The sequence below is a fragment of the Pararge aegeria genome, chromosome 26, assembly GCF_905163445.1.
Source record: "Pararge aegeria chromosome 26, ilParAegt1.1, whole genome shotgun sequence".
Taxonomy (NCBI): Eukaryota; Metazoa; Arthropoda; class Insecta; order Lepidoptera; family Nymphalidae; genus Pararge; species Pararge aegeria.
This window is the reverse complement of record NC_053205.1, coordinates 4,637,333-4,661,771: the sequence shown is the minus strand read 5'-3', so window position 1 is coordinate 4,661,771 and position 24,439 is coordinate 4,637,333. Positions and strand designations below refer to the sequence as shown.

The following is a 24,439-nucleotide window of genomic DNA, read 5'->3' as shown; positions in this document are numbered from 1 at the left end:
TAGAATCTATGTATTTAAAATTAAATACTTTATTAAATGCACTTTCTATTTCATTGAAAAGCGTACGATAAAGATTGTCGGGATGACAGTTTTCAAAAAAGAGAGCAGGAATTTTGGCTGATATTTCACCTTCAAATCGCGTCAGTTTACTCTGAGTTATCGGCCTGTACTTAACAATATGTTTATTTCTATTTGTACCAACAACAGTAATTTGTTGGCCACAATGATCTGACCTTAAATTGTTTAATATCGATTTACCTAAGATATCACAGTTAAAAAAAATATTATCTAAACAAGATGCTGAAGTTGCTGTGATTCTAGTAGGTTCATCGAAAGCATTATTCAAATTAAAGCATTTAAATAAGTTTAACAACCTAGTCGTAGTAGTATTATGTAATAAGATATCAACATTGAAATCCCCGCATACTATTACATTTTTAGTAGACATACACAATCGCTTAAGGACATCTTCCATTACATCCTCGAATTGGTTGAAATCACCTGAGGGGGGATGGTACACACACACTATTATAAAACGCTCCAGCTCCACACAAGACAGTTCAATTATGCGCTCCACAGAAAGACTAACTATATCTTTTCGCTCCTTACATGTTATATTATTGCGTACAAAAATTAAGGATCCACCATGAATAGCAACCTTTCTAAAGAACACACTTGACATTTTGAAGTTATTGATGTTAACTGCTATTTGTGCTCCAGTGAGCCAATGCTCAGTTATACACAATATGTGTATATTGAATTTTTCAACAAACAGTTCTATTTCTAATTCTTTGCCGGTGAAGCTCTGTATGTTTTGATGTACAATGTTCATATTACAGAGCTTCCCCGTTGTCTCACTGTCTAGTTTAAATAACTATTTGAATTAATTATAGTACTAGAACAAGTACTAGGGTTAATATTAGAAATATTGGTGGTACTTGAAGTACAATATGTAGAGGTGTCAATAGACTTAGTAACAATACTTGTAACAGTATCATTTAAGTTGTAAGCTAGTAAAGATGCCAAGTGATGCTTACATTTCTTAGATAAAATTAAACTATCTCTAGACAATAGGGATGACATGGATTTATTGATGTCAAAATAAAAAACTGCGTCACTATGACGGCATGTCAGGTTATAAATTAATAAATTTAAATTATAAATATGTTCATTCTGCTTTGAACTAAATGTGCCACAGTAAGGAAAGGCACACATAACGAATTAACATTGAGTTTTACTATGTAAAGCTGGTAATTTATCAATGCATCTTATAATTTGATGCTTTTTGACATTCAAACTGTCTCCTATTAAGAGAACAACATTTTTATTTACATCTAAATAGTCACTATTCAAACTATTAATAAGATAATCTAAACTAGCCCCCGGTGAACATCTATTAGTCACTGAGTGATCAAGGTAATGGTTCATAATAGGTCAAAAACCTTTACCTAACATGTCGGAAAATATAATTGTCTGTTTTTTAGGCATACTTTTTAATAAAGGTGAAGGGTCTGGTATGACAGTTGTGCACTGCTCCAGGCATGTTTCTAATTGGTTGGAAGATACTGTATCACATAATTTTAGGTTAGTCATAGGTATCTCATGAGTACAGTTACATTTATTTGCTAAAGACTCAAAGCGAGCCATGTTGTAGGTACCTAGGGCTAACAACTCATCAGCTGCCAGAATTTGTTCATCAATCTGCCTTTGTGATAGCTCATATTTAATGGTTACAGTTTTAAGTGAGTCCTCCAATTGTTTAATTACATCATTGAGGCTTTGAATTTCACTTTCATAGTTTTCTCTACTTCTCTGAGAGGATAATGAAAGGGTGTTTAATTTATTTACTAAAACTGAGCGTTCCTTTCTTAATACCAGGTTTTTTGTGCCAGCCCTTTGTTTTTTTATTAAAGTTTGAGTTTTTTAATTATTTTACTTATTTTAATGTATTTTTTTATTTTGTTATGGCTATTTAAATAGGAACAGGAATGTTGCTGAGGCTTGGGGTTTTTAATACAAGGACTATCACAAGTCAGATCGATCATCATCAGCCAAGGCCGTGGATTCGATTCCCACAACTGGACAATGTTTGTGTGATGAACATGAATGTTTTTCAGTGTCCGGGTGTTTTTCTATATATAATAATGATTTATGTATATCATTCATATTATAATTATTCATCAGTCATCTTAGTAACCATAACACAAGATATGCTTACTTTGGGGCTGGATGGCGATGTGTGTATTGTCGTAGTATATTTATTTTATTTATTTATTATGTTATCAAAGGTGTGTGGAGTCCACCAATCCGCACTGGGCCAGCGTGGTGGACTAAAGCCAGCCCCTTCTCAGTCAGAGGAGACCCGTGCTTTGTAGTGGGCCGCTAATGGGTGGATGATGATTGATGATATAGAGTATAAAAATTCGGATAAAATTCTACCCTGTTGCCGTGCTTGGGCAAGTGGACAAGTAAATTTTATCCCTTGTCAGTGAATATATTAGGGATAACATTTTGGTCTCCTGCCTATTAATGCTAGACGTGCAATGCAATTGGCACCTTTGTTAGTCCATATAAAGTTTAAACCCACCATGCCGCTTTGAAATTATATTGCGCGCTGTGGGAGGCTCTCAGTCCATGGTTAGTTACCACCATACCCGCAAGTTGTTATTATTATTTATTTTCTTACACCTTTTTATAGCTGTTTTTTTTACTGAATACCGCTTTTACTTTTTACTGTTAAATATATACTGACTAATTATGTAATGTGTATGTGAATAATTATGTACTGACTGTGTTCGTTTTATTTGTTCTTTTTACAATTTATTTAGATTTTTATTAAAATGTAAATCTTTGTTATAATAATAACGCAGCGGGCGACGCGGTTGTTTGCTCAGTTCGATACGAGCAATTGAAATCAGCTCTGAGCATTGTTGCCAATGCACAGTATAAGGCTGAGTTTGCGGCCATTTGCCATATTGTTAATAATAATTTGGTAATAATTTAATTGGAGTTCTTGTATTCACAATATAATATGAGTAATAAAGGGTAATTATTAAAGTCGTGCCGAATACGTAAACGAAGGCAGAAAATCTCACCCTCAGAACAAATTGTCCAAAAACCATGAATGAATGAATGAATGAATGAATACACTTTTATTCTACACCAAAGAAAAAAAGTAGTTACAGAGATATAAATACATAGCAAGAGAGTACAATTTGGTGGCATTATCGCTACATAGCGACAAATACCCGATATATAGTAGAAACGATAATCATTTTTAAGAAATCTATGGAGATTATAATCTTACCAATAGATCGCCCTGTGGTATACTGAGCAACAATTTGACGAACATATTCAGTGCGTTGTCGAGTGCTTCGTCACCGTATAATCTGGAATGAACAATAATATTTAAAGTTTTAATTTTTCAGTTTTAAGCCACGTAGCGCTTGACTGCGATCTCACCTGATGGTAAGTGTCGATGCAGTCTATGATGGTAACGCGCTAACCTGGAAAGGTTATGCCATTTTTTAAGACACCCACGGTTACCTTGATATCGATCGATATTCGATAAAATGAACAGCGATTTTAAAAAAATTCTGTCTTATGAGACATTAAAGGGGAATGCACGCAGAGTACGTGTGCGGTGCGTGTGCGTTTAGTGTGTATTGCGTGTGTGCTGCGTTTGCGTGGCCTGTGCGATACGTGAGTGTTATGTTTTTATACCATGAATGAATACACTTTTATTGAACAAGAAAGAAAAAAAGTAGTTACAGAGATATCAATACATATCAAGAGAAAAAACATAGAAAATAGGTAGGTGGTGCAATAAATAAGATTTAAAATTATACAAATATATAAATAAAATGTATATATATAAATATATAACATATACATATAAATACAAATAAAATATAAACATACATGAAATTGCCCATAATTAATGTAAACTACTAACAATCATATACAACATATATAAATCTGTAAATATATAACATAAATACCTATATAAATATATAACATATAACATCCTCAATTGATATGAAATACATAAATAATTAAAATGACACACTTAAAATGATCCGCTTCAGCGATGTTCATGACTATAGTCGTAAAAATGTAATAGGCCCGTTTTGACACTTGTCATCGCGACGTAACTAGTTATGGAACCATAAGACTCTGTACTCGATACTCACGATAAATCAATTCAAGTTTGTATCAGTACTTGATTGATATTATTATGTATTGTAAAGTTTCGTTCGTTCAAAGTATTCCTTTAACTTCACAACCAATACGCGTGACTGGCTGTTGATTATACGTCCACTTTTCAACATGTTGAAACAGAGTTAGTACTATATAACAACAAACACAAAAATCGAGTCAAATCACTATGTTTAAATTAATGTCCAAAATAGAAGAGCCATAGTTAACGTAATAGTAAACAATATATATCAAACTTAAACGAGCGCACAGTCAACTTTACAAGATGAGGAACGAAAAACTGCGCAGTGCGCGCGGGGACGCTTCAGTCATGTGCCGCTTGGTCAGATACATCATCTCAGACTCATTATTTAGAACCCATTTTGAGAACCAAGCTCATTCTTTGCAGTAAAGATAACTACACAATATTTAATTTGGATATTCAGTAAAAAAATGGTTACAGCTCTATTATAAAAAAAAAAAAAACACTGAGAACGTAACAGTTTTTGGAACGTTTCGCAACAATTATAAATTGCATGATACTATGAAGTAAGCGCAAAAAGAATACTCGCGATATATTCTTTCATATTATTTAACGTCCCAAAAAAATTTACGTATTTTTTAAAACACTGTATGTAATTGATTTTAATTTTTTTGTTTCTTTCATTTTTGTTCCAAGTTACATTCTATGGTCTTGCACAAATGTCAAAACGGGCCTATTACATTTTTCCGACTATAGCTTTTGCCAATGTTTTTCATCCGCGTTTATTACGGTTTGCACGCACGCGTTAGTACTGCACACGCCACACCAACGCACTCTGTTCGCATCGCTCTTTAACCCCCAAGTGTCATTTCAACCTTGATATCGATCGACAAAATCAAGGTTCATCGATTTACTCTTTGCAATGTCTCAATCATTATACCATTTTTTTTTTTAAATAGTTATTTTCGACGAATCGAGCGGATGGTCCACCTGATGTTAAGTGGAAAACCATCGCAGGGCGTTGCAAGGAGCACGTCGTTATACTTTTCTAATGAACCTCACCTGAACACACCAAAATTTGCGTAGTTTCCGCACAGGGCCGCCTTCAGAATAGAGAAGCATAGTGATATACCCTTTAGCTTCATAGCGTACATTTGCTTTTTGTTAACATCTATTGTCAGGTTTCGGCTGCCTGAAATTTATTTATTTATTAGCTTTTCAAGGGAAACGAACAGTATTATTACACATTTTATTTTATTTATTTTTTATTTTATTTATTAGGTTTACTTACAAACACTTACACTAATACAACCGTTTTTAAAATTTAACTATTCTATTTAAGTGTAATGTTTTCTTAAAAGTAAACACAGCATATGAAAATATACAATAACACCATAACATGAAAACAAAAGGTATCGTTAAAAAAATAAAATATATAATTATAATAATAATATTATATATAATTTACATAAAAGTAATGCCGTATTTTTGTATCACATAAACCAATTAAGTTACCACAACTTGGTTATACATATAATACGATAACATTAAGCACAATTGCTTCGGAATAAGTACCTAGCGAGCAATTATTATACAAAAAAAGAAAAAAAAAATTTTATTAAAACAAAAATGAAAACAAAAAATGAAAAGCAAAAACTTTAAAGCTATAGTACTTATTTTGTCATAATAAAATTCCTAAAAGTGCCAATTTTGACATGAAAAATGTCCGTCTCACAATATTTGTTGTTACAAGCATTGCACGCACGAGATAAAAAGTTATTTGCCAAATACTCTGTCTTCCATCTAGCCCACGCAAAGGGAGGTTTACGCCTTGCATTTAACCTACGACATGCAAAATCGATATTACTTAGAAGAAGTGGGGAGTCAACTAAATTATGTATCTTTATATATATAATTCTTCTGTGCGTGTGTATGTCACTGAACTCCTCCTAAACGGCTGGACCGATTTGAATGAATTTTTTTGTATGCGTTTGGGTGGCATCCTGGATGGTTTAGATTCACAAATCAGCCCGAATGATGGCGCTGCAGTCGGTATCTAGGTTATTTACCTATCCTGCAACTAAACGGCTGATTTATTCAGGTACGAGTCTGATTTGATAAATTCTTTCAGTGTTGGATAGCTGATCTATCGAGGAAGGCTATAGAGTATATACCATCACGCTAAGACTAAAAGGAGCATAGGACCAATAAAGAATGTTTCAAAATCGGCCACTTAGCTTACGCCACGTGCGCTGCGTAAACAGTTAAAGTTTCGATAAAATCACGCATAAAAAAGTTTCTCCCTTTATAAGTTCTAAAAAAGCCTGGTACAGGCGACAGCATGTCTATCTTTTAAGGTTGACTTTTACGCGGACGACGTCGCGAGGGACCACTAGTTATTTTATATAACAACATTTGAATAAACACAAATTTATTAAAAAAGTCCCAAATAGAATACCTTGGCTGCGCGACCTCTCTTGACGCAGTGATCGCTGTGGACTTATATGTGAGAGGCTTCGGGTTCAATTCCCACCAGGGCCAAGTCGAGAACTTATAATCGGGCATGGCTAGTTAGTCACCGATTTATGTCATCTACGTACAAGTTGTAATCATAAACTTGCTATCTAACTGTTGTGTACGGACTACTGGTAGGGTTGTGATTGCAACTTAAATAATAAAAAAAAAAAAAAAATTGTGTTTAAAATGAATATCATTAATCTATACCTTGTCACATAAACTCTGTGTGTGGTTTGAGATGAGGTGAGTGACCTAGTTGTAGTTAATTGTTTTACTCTTAAGTTGACTAATAAAAAAACGAAAAAAAAAAAAAAAGTCCCGCAAAACGATTCAGCGTACCGGAACGATGCCGCGTTACTCAATAAACCGATTAGGGATATGAGTTTATGATAACTGCCATACCCCTTTCAGGTTAGCCCGCTTCCAGCTTAAGACTGCATTTCTTACCACCAAGGGCTAACCATGTAGGTAAAAACCGACACCGGTCGCTACAGAGCGCGGGTCGGGTACTGATAAAAGCAACAGGTAGGCACTTAAAATATTCACAGAATTTTTGATTTAATAATTCGATTTAAAAAGAGTTTTATTATTCAGTCGCTAGATAAGATAAGATTCAGATCACGCGGAAGACCAAATAAAGATTGCAATGGCTGTCCCCATACATGAGTGTGCAAGAAATGCAGCTGCCAGAGAGGAGTGGGGACAGATAGTCAAGCGTGCCACAACACTTAAGTGACGACCAAGACCGCTCTGACAAGAGCGAACCGACTGAGAAGAAGAAGAATATTAATATTAAAATATTTTTTAAGAGGGGCTGCGATACAACAGACATGTTTTTTTTTGGCGTTTTTATATATTACTAGATGTGCCCTGCGGCTTCGCCCGCGTAATTTTGGATGCAGCGTACTGCTACAAAGTCTACACCTATAGTCATGTATGAGATTGACATTTTTTTACAAACATTTTTTTATCTTACGTAATTTTTTTTTTTTTCAATAAAAAGTATACTTTATTATTTCTATACCTCCAAGAATATCTATAAAAAGTTTCATGAAGATCGGTTTAGTAGTTTTCGCGTGAAAGCATAACAAACAAACTTAAATTCACATTTATAATATTAGTAGGGAAAGTAGGGATGATACGGAATCTTTCGTGCGCTAGTCCGACTCGCACTTGGCCATTTTTTGATCGCAATAGACGCGATAATGGGTAAATATACATTTCTAGTGGTGGTGGTACTGGGGAGGCTCGTTAGTAGATCACTCACCGTATGCGCAGATGATGTTGGACAGTTCCCGGAATAACAGGATCCCGTTAGGCGAGCAGACGTCGAACTGCAGGCGCTGGTTGCGGTTTTGAGCAAGTTCCGCCGTCAACTTGAGCACGGGCGTGCTCACAGCTGGCTCAGCGAACCACACCTCTATCCCGCGCAGCAACACCTTCATGTATACCGGGTAACTGCAACATATAAACTCAAAAGTCAAAAGTCATTTTCTGAAATGAAACTTCTTTAGAATCTCGATCACGGTTACTCGATGAAACGAAAATGAGTCACGCTATCGTGTCCTAAAAGACATAAATTTATACGATTAAGTGGGCGAGAGAATTTATTTTTTTATTTATTGGGTCTACCAGCGATTTTACATCAATAAATTAATATTCCTTATCATCAGTGGCGTGCTTAGATGGTACGGTACGCACAGGATATGCAAATGATATAAAATGAAGAAAATCTCGCTGTAAATACTTAAGGGTAGGCTATTTATAACTCTTACAATGCCTATCCTTAAGTTTTCTATAACTTGTGCTGAAGGTTTTTTTTTTTCATTTTATATCATCTGCATACCCTTTGCATAGCCTCTATGCACGCAACTGGTTATCATATTTACATTACACAGAGTATGCAAAACCATTTAAAGGTACACACTACATGCTAGTTTCGCTTAAAAAAAGTGAATAATAAAAAAATAAAAAAAATTCAACAACAACAAAAGCCGAAACAGAAACAAACGGAAAAAAATTAAATTATGGTTATAAAAGTAAGTTATGATTAAAATTAAAATTACATAGAATGGAATAGGAATATATTCACGATGTTTACCTTCGCCGTTAAAGCAAGTGATATTTTAATTGTTTAAATTAATAAATTTTATAATTAGTTTAAATATAAAGTCAAAGTCAAAGTCAAAAATATCTTTATTCAAGTAGGCCCATAGGTGGCACTTTTGATGCGTACATAAGAATTACACGGTAGTGAGATGATGGCGATAACCACATTCGTAAACTTAAAACTAAAGCTACGAGGGTTCCAAACGCGTCCTGGTCTAAGAAGAAGCCCACAACAAACTTAGCCGGGTGTTTTTTTTTTGTTATCACCATCTCACAATGTCATTTTAAATTATTAGAAGAGCAACCTGGTTAGAGCAATAATATAGTCATATTGTTTCTTTAAAATATAAATATAACCTAAAATAAACTATTTAAAACTAAATAAAATCTAAAACGTCCTCGAAACCACCGCAGCGAGGCACAGTTCCTAAGATGCTGGCAGCATTGCCCCTTTGGATGGCCAATCTAAATCGTTGGCCAAGGTAACTGCCCGCTCTAGGATCACCGGTAGACTCGATAACCCTTTTCGATAAGTCTTGGAAAAGGGCTCTTGCCTCCGGAACCCACGGTCCCAAAGTCTCTACTACAAAAGGCACAAAAATGAAGCTGCTATCCAGGTTTTCATATTTACTCTCGGCCTTAAATTAATTATTTTTATACTCACATCCAATCGAAAAGCATCATATACGTAGTCTTCGTGTTAAAAGCGAATGCGAGGCCTCTTAAGTCCCTCGCGAGCCCTATAAGTGTCTTCTTCGCCTCCTCGGAAGCGAACATGGGACTTTCCGCGTTGTTCAACATACCGGAACTGATTATACTCTCGAAGGCGGCTGCGGAATTTTTTTTATGTTTTTAGACTCAGGGTTTTTATCGGTTACGCTATAACCGATAAAAACGAATTCTACGTTTTGAAGTTTTTTTTTTTTTCAATATTGTTGCATATTAAGAGTATGGGAGTAGCTGTGACAAATTTGATTATTTTTTATTTATTTTATATAGACTTTTAAATTAACTTATAGATATAAACTAGTGACTCTCCCCGGCTTCATACATAAATAAATAAATATACAACGACAATACACACACCACCATCTAGTCCCAAAGTAAGCGTAGCTTGTGTTATGGGTACTAAGATAACTGATAATATACATAAATACTAATAATATGCATATAAACACCCAGACACTGAAAAACATTCATGTTCATCACACAAACATTTTCCAGTTGTGGGAATCGAACCCACAGCCTTGGACTCAACAAGCAGGATCGCTGCCCACTGCGCCAATCGTCTAAGGAAAAAAAGTATAAAAATAAACCGCCTGTAAAATTTATCCAATGACTGTATTATCGAAATTAAGCTTAATTTGCGCGAGTATAGTCCGCGAAAAGCAGGAGAATCTGTATGGTGTAATTTATAATTTCTACAATCCTTACACTCCACGCAAAACAGATCTTCGGCAATATACCCTCTAAGCACGTTTCGCTCCGAAACCGGAGCATCCTCAGGAGATGTTGACTTTACAATGAATAATTGTCCAAAAAAAGTGAAAAATTAGCCAAATGTGTCCGGCTTCTATCCAATATTTGAAGAATAAAATGTTATTTACCCCTTACTAGGCAAACGATCTGTGATGTGTTTATTTGAGTTCAGTCCGCCGCTACATTGGCCGTACTTTGGACATAGATTTTGTGGCAAAGAGACTAAAAGATAGTAAGTTGGGATCCTACGGACCTGTGAGCGGCATCATGAACGCGAGGAACCTCTCCTCATCCTCGCCAAGTTCCACCATCAGCAGCCTCCCGAGAGCAGCGTAGAGCATACTGCGGCACCGCATCTCTACCGTGTTGGCGCCCATACCGAGAAATGGGAAGTGTTCAGCCTGAAACCATTGACAAGTCTTACTCTTTGCCCTATGAAGTTTATTTTGCAGTTTATTTTACTTCTTGTACTCTTAAATATTTCTTGTTCTCTTTGACCTCGTTTCTTCACTATATTAGTTTACTTTTTAAATTACATATTTTTAGTATTAGATAGTATATATTTGTAATTAATTATAGGTTAAAAGAAAGTAGTGTTTGTATTCTCTTTGCAGTTAATCGATAGCTTACCCATCACGCTTTTAAGTACCTACTTCGTTTGTATCACTCACCGTGTGGTGCGTCAGCATAACGTGCACCTCTTCCAGCTTGACTAGTTTCCTCACGCAAGAGTACCCTCCGCTTAGCTCGCTCAACAGCCCAAGGGTCTTCGATATTATAGGCTCCGAACTGCCCCAGAATTTCAGATTTGTTATACTGTAAATTTCAAATGGAGATATCAGTTTTCATATAAAAATAATCTAAAAAAAGTTTATTAATTCCTAAAAAAATAATTGCAATTATTTTCGACCTAGACCTTTCGAGTATTGGTAGACTTCAACTGCCTTTATGAAGGTTATGAAGAACTCTCAGGCATGCAGGTTTCCTCACGATGATTCACGAGAGGGTATATATCTGACAATCATAGTTTTAATAGCAGCTTTTATGTTCTTAAATTTTATTTTTTATATTAATCCATTACTGTCCCACTAAAGGACACAGGGTCTCCTCCAACAATAGACAACAGAGAACCAGGTTGGACCACGTGGTTCTCATTGGACCACGCTGGCCCAGTGTTGATCGGTGGACTCCACACACCATTGAGAACATTATGGAGAACTCTCCTCTCAACACTCTTCCTCGTGGTGTTTTCCTTCACCGTTGAAGCAAGTGATATTTTGAATACTTAAAAACGCACGTTACTTTCAAATGTTAGAGGTGCGTGCTGGGATACGAACTGGGCCGAAAGAGAAGTCGAGCTACTACCCACTGCGCATTCATTAAATCAAATAAAATAAATATACTACGACAATACACACATCACCTAGCCCCACAGTAATCTTGTGTTATGGGCACTAAGATGACTGATGAATATTTTTTTTTTAATGAATAATATGCATAAATAATTATAATATACAGATAAACACCCAGACATTGGAAAGCATTCATGTTCATCCCACAAATATTTTTCAGCTGGTCAGTGGTCCATCTGTCGTATAAAATTTATAAAATTGGTAGAAACGGGTGTGTTTAACACAGCCTGGTGACAGACGGACGGCCAGCATAGTCTTTGTTTAAAGGTCCCGTTTTACCTTTTGGGTACGGAACCTTAAAACAAGGTAAAATACACAAATAAATAAATAATATGTTATGTTTAATATGTACTATGCTATTTGTTTATTTTATGTTAATTTAGTTTAAAATCGCAATATTTCACTAATGTTTGTTGTACCACCTACTTATTTCGTATAGCATTTATGCTTTATTTATGATTTATTTGTATGCCTTTGGTTGCCTGGAAGAGATCGCTATTTAGCGATAAGGCCGCCAAATGGTACGTTCTACCTTATTGTACTGTTGTATTTGTATCTCTGTAAATTTTCTCTGTGGTGTACAATAAAAGTGGATTCATTCATTCATTCATTCATTCATTCATTCATATACTCACATTTTCCTAATAATAACGCTTAGCAGTTGGCTCTCGTCGCTAAATCCGAACACCTCACTGAGTCGCCTGTAGACTTTGCTGTTCTTCACCACTTGCTCCCCCACGTAGATCTTTCGGAACGCTTCGAAGAACGACATCATGGCCAGCTCGAGTTTCTCGCAACCGCCCTGGAGTAAAATATTTTTTTATCAAAATTAAGCTTAATTTGCTATACTCCGCGAAAAGCAGGAGAATCTGTGTGGTGTAATTTATAATTTCTTCAATCCTTATACTCCACACCAAACAGATCTTCGGCAATATACCCTCTACGCACGTTTCGCTCCGAAGCCGGAGCATCCGCTCCGATTTTGATAATATATCATGGATTTCCGGAAAGTAACGTCTGCTTCTATCCAAATATTTTTAACAATTAAACTTAATATTAGGAAAAAATAAACTCGTTGTGCAGTTTACTAGGCTACACAAAATTGCTAATTCATTCAAGGGCAATTCTATATTATTTTATAATAAATTACCAAATGAAATCTTTGAGATGTCTCTCAATAAGTTCAAAGTTTATATAAAACGTAAGCTTACAGAAAAATCCTATTATAATTTTAAGGATTACTTGAACGATAAAAAAGCTTGGGTGTGAATTGCTCTAGCGTCATAGCTTAATATAAATAAACTGTGAGATGGTGATAACAAAAAAAAAATTTACCCTGCTAAGTTTGTTGTGGGCTCTTCTTAGACCAGGGCGCGTTTGGAACCCTCGTAGCTTTAGGTTTAAGTTGGCGTACGAAGTTATCACCATCTCCTTACAATTATGTAAACATATATGTATGAACGCTTCATAAGTGCCTGTGACAGGCCTACATGAATAAAGAAATTTTGAATTTGAATCTTGAACAACCAATGTTCATGACATTGAGTTGGTGGGGTATTTCGTTATAAATACGGGTGCATTTTCGATATACTTCAGTCCTACGTGGACTCAAACGATGCAAAGATACCTCCTGGTGTCTTTAAAAAATTAAATTGCAATTTTATTTATTATTCCTGTTGATGTTGTCTGTATCTGATTACTTTCAGTAAAAACCATGGCAATGGTTTACTCAAAAACTATTAGCGCTTCGGTTCCACAGATAAGTCTCAGAGACAGTAAATAATTTACCTCTAGAGCCCGTAAAGTATTATTTCAATATTCATTTACACGTATACAAATGACAATAACTCGCGAAAGCCAGCCGGGAGTCAGCAAAGTCAGTTCAGCTGGAATTCAGTTCAGCTGAAGCTGGATTTATCCGTTGTATTCCCCAATCACTATGTCCGACGCGCGGAACAGTATCGCCACCCTAATTTCTGACCAATCACAAGACACAAGACGGCCTGTGGAAGTTTCTGATTGGCCACAGTCTTGCACGCGGCGCATACGCAGATATAACGGTATGGGCCTTCGGTTCAAAAATGGTAATAACTCACGGAGGCCAACCGGGAGTCCGTCAAGTCCATCAGCTGGAGCACCCTGCAGATGAGCTCTCCATCCATGGCGTCGTTTTCCTCACTAGTGTTGTAAGACGCGCGGCCGAGGATTGCCGCGCCGATTATGTACACCAACCAAGTCAGCTGACCTGAAAACAGTTCATACTTAGTATATTTATTATAATAAATATACTTTTATTTTTTTTTTTTTGTTAACTTATCTTCTTCTGTGTAACACGTCTATTATTTCTAATAAAATCACTAATTATTTTTTGTTTGTATACCTGCCCTCGTTTAATGTTTGTTTCTTGTTACGGAAGAGCGAATTTATCTTCTTCTGTGTAACACGTCTATTATTTCTAATAAAATCACTAATTATTTTTTGTTTGTATACCTGCCCTCGTTTAATGTTTGTTTCTTGTTACGGAAGAGCGAATTTATCTTCTTCTGTGTAACACGTCTATTATTTCTAATAAAATCACTAATTATTTTTTGTTTGTATACCTGCCCTCGTTTAATGTTTGTTTCTTGTTACGGAAGAGCGAATTTATCTTCTTCTGTGTAACACGTCTATTATTTCTAATAAAATCACTAATTATTTTTTGTTTGTATACCTGCCCTCGTTTAATGTTTGTTTCTTGTTACGGAAGAGCGAATTTATCTTCTTCTGTGTAACACGTCTATTATTTCTAATAAAATCACTAATTATTTTTTGTTTGTATACCTGCCCTCGTTTAATGTTTGTTTCTTGTTACGGAAGAGCGAATTTATCTTCTTCTGTGTAACACGTCTATTATTTCTAATAAAATCACTAATTATTTTTTGTTTGTATACCTGCCCTCGTTTAATGTTTGTTTCTTGTTACGGAAGAGCGAATTTATCTTCTTCTGTGTAACACGTCTATTATTTCTAATAAAATCACTAATTATTTTTTGTTTGTATACCTGCCCTCGTTTAATGTTTGTTTCTTGTTACGGAAGAGCGAATTTATCTTCTTCTGTGTAACACGTCTATTATTTCTAATAAAATCACTAATTATTTTTTGTTTGTATACCTGCCCTCGTTTAATGTTTGTTTCTTGTTACGGAAGAGCGAATTTATCTTCTTCTGTGTAACACGTCTATTATTTCTAATAAAATCACTAATTATTTTTTGTTTGTATACCTGCCCTCGTTTAATGTTTGTTTCTTGTTACGGAAGAGCGAATTTATCTTCTTCTGTGTAACACGTCTATTATTTCTAATAAAATCACTAATTATTTTTTGTTTGTATACCTGCCCTCGTTTAATGTTTGTTTCTTGTTACGGAAGAGCGAATTTATCTTCTTCTGTGTAACACGTCTATTATTTCTAATAAAATCACTAATTATTTTTTGTTTGTATACCTGCCCTCGTTTAATGTTTGTTTCTTGTTACGGAAGAGCGAATTTATCTTCTTCTGTGTAACACGTCTATTATTTCTAATAAAATCACTAATTATTTTTTGTTTGTATACCTGCCCTCGTTTAATGTTTGTTTCTTGTTACGGAAGAGCGAATTTATCTTCTTCTGTGTAACACGTCTATTATTTCTAATAAAATCACTAATTATTTTTTGTTTGTATACCTGCCCTCGTTTAATGTTTGTTTCTTGTTACGGAAGAGCGAATTTATCTTCTTCTGTGTAACACGTCTATTATTTCTAATAAAATCACTAATTATTTTTTGTTTGTATACCTGCCCTCGTTTAATGTTTGTTTCTTGTTACGGAAGAGCGAATTTATCTTCTTCTGTGTAACACGTCTATTATTTCTAATAAAATCACTAATTATTTTTTGTTTGTATACCTGCCCTCGTTTAATGTTTGTTTCTTGTTACGGAAGAGCGAATTTATCTTCTTCTGTGTAACACGTCTATTATTTCTAATAAAATCACTAATTATTTTTTGTTTGTATACCTGCCCTCGTTTAATGTTTGTTTCTTGTTACGGAAGAGCGAATTTATCTTCTTCTGTGTAACACGTCTATTATTTCTAATAAAATCACTAATTATTTTTTGTTTGTATACCTGCCCTCGTTTAATGTTTGTTTCTTGTTACGGAAGAGCGAATTTATCTTCTTCTGTGTAACACGTCTATTATTTCTAATAAAATCACTAATTATTTTTTGTTTGTATACCTGCCCTCGTTTAATGTTTGTTTCTTGTTACGGAAGAGCGAATTTATCTTCTTCTGTGTAACACGTCTATTATTTCTAATAAAATCACTAATTATTTTTTGTTTGTATACCTGCCCTCGTTTAATGTTTGTTTCTTGTTACGGAAGAGCGAATTTATCTTCTTCTGTGTAACACGTCTATTATTTCTAATAAAATCACTAATTATTTTTTGTTTGTATACCTGCCCTCGTTTAATGTTTGTTTCTTGTTACGGAAGAGCGAATTTATCTTCTTCTGTGTAACACGTCTATTATTTCTAATATAATCACTAATTATTTTTTGTTTGTATACCTATCCTCTTTTTATGTTTATTTCTTGTTATGGTGGTGTCATCTGACACAGGGGTAGTAATACTACCCTTAAAAGCAGGTCTCAGCCTTTGCGTTCTTAAATTTTATTCATCATATTAACCCATTACTGTCCTCCTACAGGACACCAGGGTCTCCTCCCACAGTGAGAATCGCACAATCAAGCATGCGGATTTCCTCGTGATGTTTTCCTTCACCTTTGCGTTTACAGTAATTTTATTAACCGAAATAAACTTTTTTTTTTTTGATGTGACAACGTCTTATAATTCGATGGAGCCGGCTGCACGCACGAAAAAACATTACGTATGCGGCGTTACCTCGCTCTGAGGCGTTCCATTCAAGGCTTGAAGTGCAAGCGAGAGCGCGGAACGAGCGACAAAGAGGTACAGTCGGCCTCCGCGTTCGACATCTGTCTCTCTCCTACTTGAGTGAGCGATGCGTCCGCGTGGACAGCTTCTATACAATAATACATTTACATGTTTTCGGCAAGGATGAAGTGCAGTGAAAAGTGAATGTGGTGTCAATTGTTTATAGCAACGATAATATCCATCAAACAAATAAAATTAAAATTTTCTTTTGAAAAATGCAACCATTCCATCAGTATTTTCTTACGACGTTGTCACGTTCAACTATCGTCAGTAAGCTGACTTTACAGACAACCAATTTTTTTATTATACTTTGCCCGCCCGATGGTATACGGTAAACCATGGCCTATAAACAGAAGAACAATTCAGAGTTCTGTGTCCGTCAACCAACCAGTCCTCAACTGGGTGTTAGGCCTCTAAGAGAACCGGCAAACAGGCTCTTCAGACTGGTATACAGAGCGGCTTCTTATTTAATAATAAATAAAATAAATATACTACGACAATACACACATCGCCATCTTGTCCAAAAGTATGCGTAGCTTGTATTATGGGTACTAAGATAACTGATTAATATTTTTTATGAATAATATACATAAATACTTATAATATGAAGATGTTTAGGCCCAAGGCAACAGGATGCTCCGGCCTAGGGCTTTAAGATGCTGCGGCTCAAGACATTTGAAACACCAATTCTTAGTTTAGTGGACATTGCAGTGTATTTCCGTCAGGCGTCGACTTATTGTTTGTAAGGTTCACTTGGAGCCGACAGTTTGCAAATGTCATTGCATCACTCAACACTATCAAAGCAACTAATGTCATAAGTTAGTCTTTTATTTGCCCCAATGTATGCCTAAACATACAGTAGATAAACACCCAGACACTGAAAAACGTTCATGTTCATCTCATAAATATTTTCCAGTTGTGGGAAGCGAACCCACGGCCTTGGACTCAGAAAGCAGGGTCGCTGCCCACTGCGCCAATCGGCCGTCAAATTCTATGCATGGCAAGTAGTACTTGGCACATCGAACGATCCCTCTCCTAACTTAAGTAATAATGACTTCCTTATTGACAAAAATAAGACTTCGTTCGTTCGCAACCGATGGTAGTTCATCAGTATTCTAAGAGATGGCACTTTTTTATTGAACATTTTTTTTATTACACTACTAGTTAGCCCCTGACTGCAACCTCACCTAGTAGTTAGTTTTTGTTTGTTTGTTTTTAAAATATCTTTATTAATTAATTAATTGTATTACAGTTCATATCCTAGTGACTAGCCTAGGTTGAAAAAATATACTACTTACAGTTTAGCAGGTTACAACACCTTTTTAAAACTTTACAGCATATAAACTAAACATTTTTAACAACTTATTGAGCCACATAACAGATGATAATAACTTGTTTTACGTAGAACTTAGTACAGACGTACGCTTACGCTAAAAATTAAATGCATTTAACTGTTAAAGATATTTATCCTATATTTTTAAATTAAACGAGGGTAGCACTCGGAACTTTGCAACAGTTACGTACAAAGCATTCACTCAGTCGTCGAGGAAGTAGAGATGTGGTAATCGGTACCGATTGTACTTATCGATATCGATTATCGATTATCGGTCTTTATACCGGCTTTTTCCAATTGCGGACACGACACGAATTTTTATGTTTTTTATTACAAACTATATAGAACTTTTTGGATTGCCCCAGTATGAAAGCTTTCAAGGTAGGTAACTTAATACGATTATGTAAGGACGAAAGATTGGTTTGGAAAGAGGTATTATAAGCGGATTTTAATGCTTTATTTTGCACTACTTGTAGTTTCGTATAATTCGAATTACACGTACTACTCCAAACCGGACATGCGTAAGTGATGCAAGGTCTTACTAGTGAAGTGTATATTTTAATTTTGGTGTTAGTAGTAGTTGTTTGTAGATGTTGACTTTGACTATACAATGAGACTCATTGTATAGTCAACATCTCCTGAGGATGCTCCGGTTTCGGAGCGAAACGTGCGTAGAGGGTACATTGCCGAGTAAGAGGATTGAAGAAATTATAAATTACACCATACAGATTCTCCTGCTTTTCGCGGACTTAACTCGCGCAAATTAAGCTTAATTTTCACAATATTTTGTTCTTCAACAAAAATTATGTTGTTTTCTCTAAAAATTAAAACAAAAATATGTTTTGGTGTGGAGTAAAAGGATTGAAGAAATTATAAATTACACCATACAGATTCTGCTAATGTTCTCAGAGTATAGAAAATTAAGCTTAATTTTCACAATATTTTGTTCTTCAACAAAAATTGTGTTGTTTTCTCTAAAAATTAAAACAAAAATATGTTTTGGTGTGGAGTAAAAGGATTGAAGAAATTATAAATTACACCATACAGATTCTGCTAATGTTCTCAGAGTATAGAAAATTAAGCTTAATTTTCATACTATCTCACCTTGAAGTTGCAACAGCTGTTGCGGATTGGTCTCCACACTGTAGCTGGCAGCTGCACGATCGAAATGCGCCACCAACAGCTGGCAGGTCTTCCCGTATTCGCACCTGCCGATAACCGACAACTGTTCTAACTGTTGCTGCAACGTGCCGACTTCGTCCAACGGATCTTCGAGCCCCTCCCTGTGTGTATACAGAAATTATATTACACGCTAGCTGTAAGCGGCGAGTTTGTACGCATTTGTTTTAGCGTCCCGTTACGATGTCGCGTATTAAAAAAATTAGGAGTATAAATAAATAAATATACTACGACAATGCACACATCGCCATGTAGTCCCAAAGTAAGCGTAGCTTGTGTTATGAGTACTAAGATGACTGATGAATATTTTTATGAATAATATACATAAATACTTATAAAATGCAAATAAACACCCAGACACTGAAAAACATTCATGCTCATCACACAAACATTTTGCAGTTGTGGGAATCGAACCCACGGCCTTGGACTCACAGCCCACAGTGACAGCCCACTGCGCCACTCGGCCGTATAGGTTTTATTACTACCATATCCTCCCATAACAGGATAGCCGGTTAGCAATCATAGACTGCATCAACACATACCAACTGGTGAGATTGCAGTCGAGGGCTAACTTGAAGAGGAATAAAAACCATACGTGTGTGTATTTATGTGCACGTGTTAGAATATCATAAAATAACAACTTGATATTTATCATATTTAATTATGATTTATTGAAGTATATTTCAAAGTTAATATTAATATCCTCACATTAAATATAAAGACCATTTTTATTAGTCAACATTCAGTGATGTCACTATACTTGAAGAATTAATAAAGGTGTCACTATACCGCTGTTAAATACACAACTGTCATTATACAGTTTTGTAATTGTATTTTAAAAATAATATTTAGAGTAAGTGAAATTAATATAAAACCATTGTTGTTAAAGTCATCATACAATGATGTTATTATACTTTAAGTATTAATATTTGTTCATACAATTGTCATTATACAATTGTGTCACTATACTTTAAAATTAAAGCTTTTCGGAAATGGATATAAGTAAAACACGTGATGTCGAAAAGTATAAAACTAATGTGCCTTGTCAAAAAAGGGCAGTCTCTGCTTTGCCAGCAAACAGTTGGTCCTTCACGTGGGTTACTGAGGCCACCACGCTGGCCGAAATACTAAAGTTAAGTACTTTGCATATCATTTAATTACTTTTCATACGATAAAATATGTGTTATAAAATTAAAGATATATAAGAAATAATTATAATGAAATATTGTAAATGTGATATTTAAAAAGAAGGGTTGCTCTGGAGTTTCTTCCGCCACTTCTTCTCTATGACATATGACCCCTTCCGAAGTGGTAGTAGTTTAAAAAGAAAATATTAACGGGAGGATTAATGTGAAATATATTACCATCATACTTTAACGGAGTGTTCCTTGTTTTATTTTTATCTCATTTAATTTGGGATTAATTATTACTTCAATCAGAAGAATTATTATTCTATCGCCCATTCGTTTAAATAAGATCATTATATCAAAGGCCTTCCTATCTAAATTGATAAAAATCTATTACACGCGTTAGAAGTTTTTTTTTTTTTGTAGTTTCGAGATAAAAATATTTTCAAAAATGTTATCCTTCGCCTTATTCTACGTTTGTAGAGAAAACGACACTAACAATAGAAAAAATGGTATTTAATACATTGAAAGTTTGTTATTATGCATTATCGAGTTATCTCATAATCAGACAACAAAGATTCACTCAACATTAAAATTTGAGATTTTTGTACAATTGAATCAATTAAATCACCGGAATGAGCCTGCACAGTTGAAAGTGCACACTGTCACCTTTTTTTGAACAACTAAAATATTGACTGTAGCTAACTTCAGGGTGTCGGTTTTTTGTGACGATGTGCGCGCGCACTCCCATCATTTTTCCCTAACGCGCCAAAAAAAATAGTATAACTTCAAATATAGTAAAATTTTAAACGACTAATTCGTGAAGCGATTGAATTTGTGAAGCACGAAAACTTCAATCGTGATGACAGTTTTAAATAAGCAAGTGCGCTGAATCCATTGGTAGAATTATGTAAACCAATAAAGCATCGTACAGCTTCTTAATTTAAAAGTGACGTTCGTGAAATACCAACAAAAATAACACGAAATATAGTTAGATTCTGCCTGTGACAACAAACTTGACATCTCGCACCTCCGCAGTCACGTCATCACAGTGATCCATGCAACTGGGTCTTGGTATATATACGTCATATATTTTAATATTTATTGTATACAATTTAATTTCAATAACAATTCTAACTTTTTTATTTTTGAAAACATTTGCATGCCATTCGTGGTTTATTGTGGCTTGGAATAAACTTTATTTAATATATAAATGATCTTGCTATATACACCTGCAATATTGGAAATAAGGGAATTATTGTTAATACATATTAAATAATAAATTTTCTCATGCAAATATGCATATGAAATCATAAATTCATATGTTTTATTATCTATGTAATTGAGTATTATGTAAGTTTATAATAACATAAATATATATCATAAATATATATTATAGTATATATAAATTTATATCGGTATTTTTGTAGTTAATATGTAAATGTAGTATGTATGTTCATGTAAGTTTATTTTACTTTTGTAACATCCTTTATGCACCACCCACTTTCCACTTTTTTATCGACTTCGTACGCTCAGGTTGCCTTTTAAAGATCACTTTTAGTTATAAGGTCGCCTTTGCACCCTAGCACTAAGTACTATTACTGTTTTCCTTGTGTTTTTCTTATTGTGCTGTGTTGCAATAACGTTTTTTCTATTATATTCTATTCATTATAGTATTATTTTATAATTACAAATAAGTAATGCTTATTTTCACAATATTATGATTTCAATATAATTGTAGAAAGTCGAGGCCGAGATCGAATCCCGAAGCACCTCTAACTTTTTAAAGTTATGTGCGTTTTAAGCAATTAAAATATCACTTTCTTCAACGCATCGTGAGGAAACCAGCATGCCTGAAAGTTCTCCATAATCTCCTCGAAGGTGTGTGGAATCCACCAGTACGCCACTGGGCCAGCGTGGTGGTACGTACGGCCTTAATCCCTTCTCACTGTGGGAGGAGACCCGTGCTCTGTAGTGGGCCGATAACGATTTGATATGATGATGTACCAAAGTCAAAGTCAAAAATATCTTTATTCAAGTAGGCCCATAGGTGGCACTTTTGATGCGTACATAAGAATTACACGGTAGTGAGATGATGGCGATAACCACATTCGTAAACTTAAAACTAAAGCTACGAGGGTTCCAAATGCGTCCTGGTCTAAGAAGAAGCCCACAACAAACCTAGCCAGGTGTTTTTTTTTTGTTATCACCATCTCACAATGTCATTTTAAATTATTAGAAGAGCAACCTGGTTAGAGCAATAATTTACACACAAGCTTTTTTTATCGTTTACGTAGTCCTTTATACTATAATAGGACTTTTCTATAAGCTTACGTTTAATACAAACTTTGAACTTTTTAAGAGACATCTCCAAGATGTCAATTGGTAGTTTATTGTAGAATTGTATGCAATTTCTTTTAAACGAATTATGAATAATACCCGTTGAAATACTTTAAAGCAGCGATTCCCAAAGTGGTCTATATCGACCCTAGGGATCTATAACAACCTGCAAGGGATATACGTCAGCGAAAAAAAATTTGGGGGTCCATGAAATGAAAATGGGGGTCCACGATAGTGGATCTCAACACATACACTGATAGCACCTATTTACTTACATCATACTATCTTATAATATCAAAACATATACATTATTTATAAAAGTACCTATGAAGTAAAAAAATTATTATATATGTTTATAAAATTGTATAAGTTGTAGGATGTTAGTATTCGCTTTGTGATCGCAATACATTTTGAACTTGTAAAAACCTGAGAGTCGCAGTCTCAGAGCTTCGCTAACTTGCACTGACTTGTTCAATTCGTCACTCTGTAAATACGAATGTGGGACAAATACGTTTATTCAATAAATTTACAGGAAATCAATATCAGGTAAGTAGGGGTCTACAAACCACGGAAAAACATGGCAAGGGGTCTACGACACAAAAAAGTTTGGGGAACTCTGCTTTAAAGAATGGAACGTACCTCACTATCAAAGCGCAGGAGTCCAGCCGCGAGGTGACGTAGGCCGCGGTCACGCCGGGCGCGTAAACGTCAAGCAAGTGCGGTTCGGACGCTTTCACGTACGGCACGGACGCGACCATGCGTTGCCACATCGAGAGTAGGTAATGGACAGAGTTCGGCGCGAATTGCCACATCTGAAAACCGGAATTTTAAGAAAATCTCCTGGTGTTTTGTGAATATTCATTATTCAGAGGGCCCGCTGTAATGTCTGTCTTACAGTGTGTTGGCCGCCATACATTTAAAAAAAAAAAATTCAAAATTTCTTTATTCATGTAGGCCTATCACAGCACTTATGAAGCGTTCATACATATTTGTTTACATAATTGTAACGGGATGGTGATAACTTCGTTCGCCAACTTAAATCTCAAGCTACGAGGGTTCCAAACGCGCCCTGGTCTAAGAAGAGCCCACAACAAACTTAGCCGGGTAAATTTATTTTTTTGTTATTACCATCTTCCAGTAAATTTAAATTAAGCTATGAAGCTAGAGCAATTCACACCCAAGCTTTTTTATCGTTTAAATAATCCTTAATGTTATAATAGGATTTTTCTGTAAGCTTACGTTTTATATACACTTTGAACTTATTGAGAGACAACTCAAAGATTTCATTTGGTAATTTGTTATAAAATAATATACAATTGCCCTTGAATGAATTTGCAATTTTGTGTAGCCTAGTAAACTGCACACTAGGAGGGTCATATTCCGGAGTGCCAGTCGGTCGTTGGTTGATATGATGTAGATCTAGTTTGAAGGTTAACGCCCGTTCATAGTCATCATGGTGATGATACCATCATAATAACGTACACGTCCACTGCTGGACATAGGTCTTCTTTAGTGAGTTCCAAATACGATGGTCTCGTGCCGCTTGGATACTGCGGCTCCTTCGATGTCGTGGGAGACCAACTCTCCTATTATTGGTGCGAGGTTACCATACCTTGGGACCCCAACGTCCATCGGTTATCTGAGCTATGGGGCCATCCCAATGCCACTTTAGCTTTGTCGGTGACTCTGGTTCATTCGCGGATCTCCTAATTCCAAATTTGTTCACATACCGATACTTCAAGCATAGCTCTCTCTATCGCCCGCTGAGTGGCCTTCTGACAGTGGCGTGCATAGAAGG

At 35.3% G+C, this 24,439-nt stretch overlaps 1 protein-coding gene across 3 annotated transcripts in view; it reads right to left on the bottom strand.

The window, feature by feature from the left end:
• LOC120635302 (exportin-7-A) overlaps window positions 1-24,439 on the bottom strand; it is a 49,155-nt gene that overhangs the window by 10,965 nt on the left and 13,751 nt on the right. For all 3 annotated transcript variants that reach the window (XM_039906271.1, XM_039906272.1, XM_039906270.1), the window contains exons 10-19: window positions 23,281-23,453; window positions 19,100-19,278; window positions 13,794-13,942; window positions 12,333-12,499; window positions 10,957-11,101; window positions 10,539-10,686; window positions 9,471-9,636; window positions 7,965-8,155; window positions 5,243-5,372; window positions 3,308-3,389 (exon numbers count right to left, since the gene is read on the bottom strand). In XM_039906271.1, coding sequence (XP_039762205.1) covers window positions 3,308-3,389; window positions 5,243-5,372; window positions 7,965-8,155; window positions 9,471-9,636; window positions 10,539-10,686; window positions 10,957-11,101; window positions 12,333-12,499; window positions 13,794-13,942; window positions 19,100-19,278; window positions 23,281-23,453 — 1,530 coding nt within the window. The remainder of the gene's footprint in view (window positions 1-3,307; window positions 3,390-5,242; window positions 5,373-7,964; window positions 8,156-9,470; window positions 9,637-10,538; window positions 10,687-10,956; window positions 11,102-12,332; window positions 12,500-13,793; window positions 13,943-19,099; window positions 19,279-23,280; window positions 23,454-24,439) is intronic.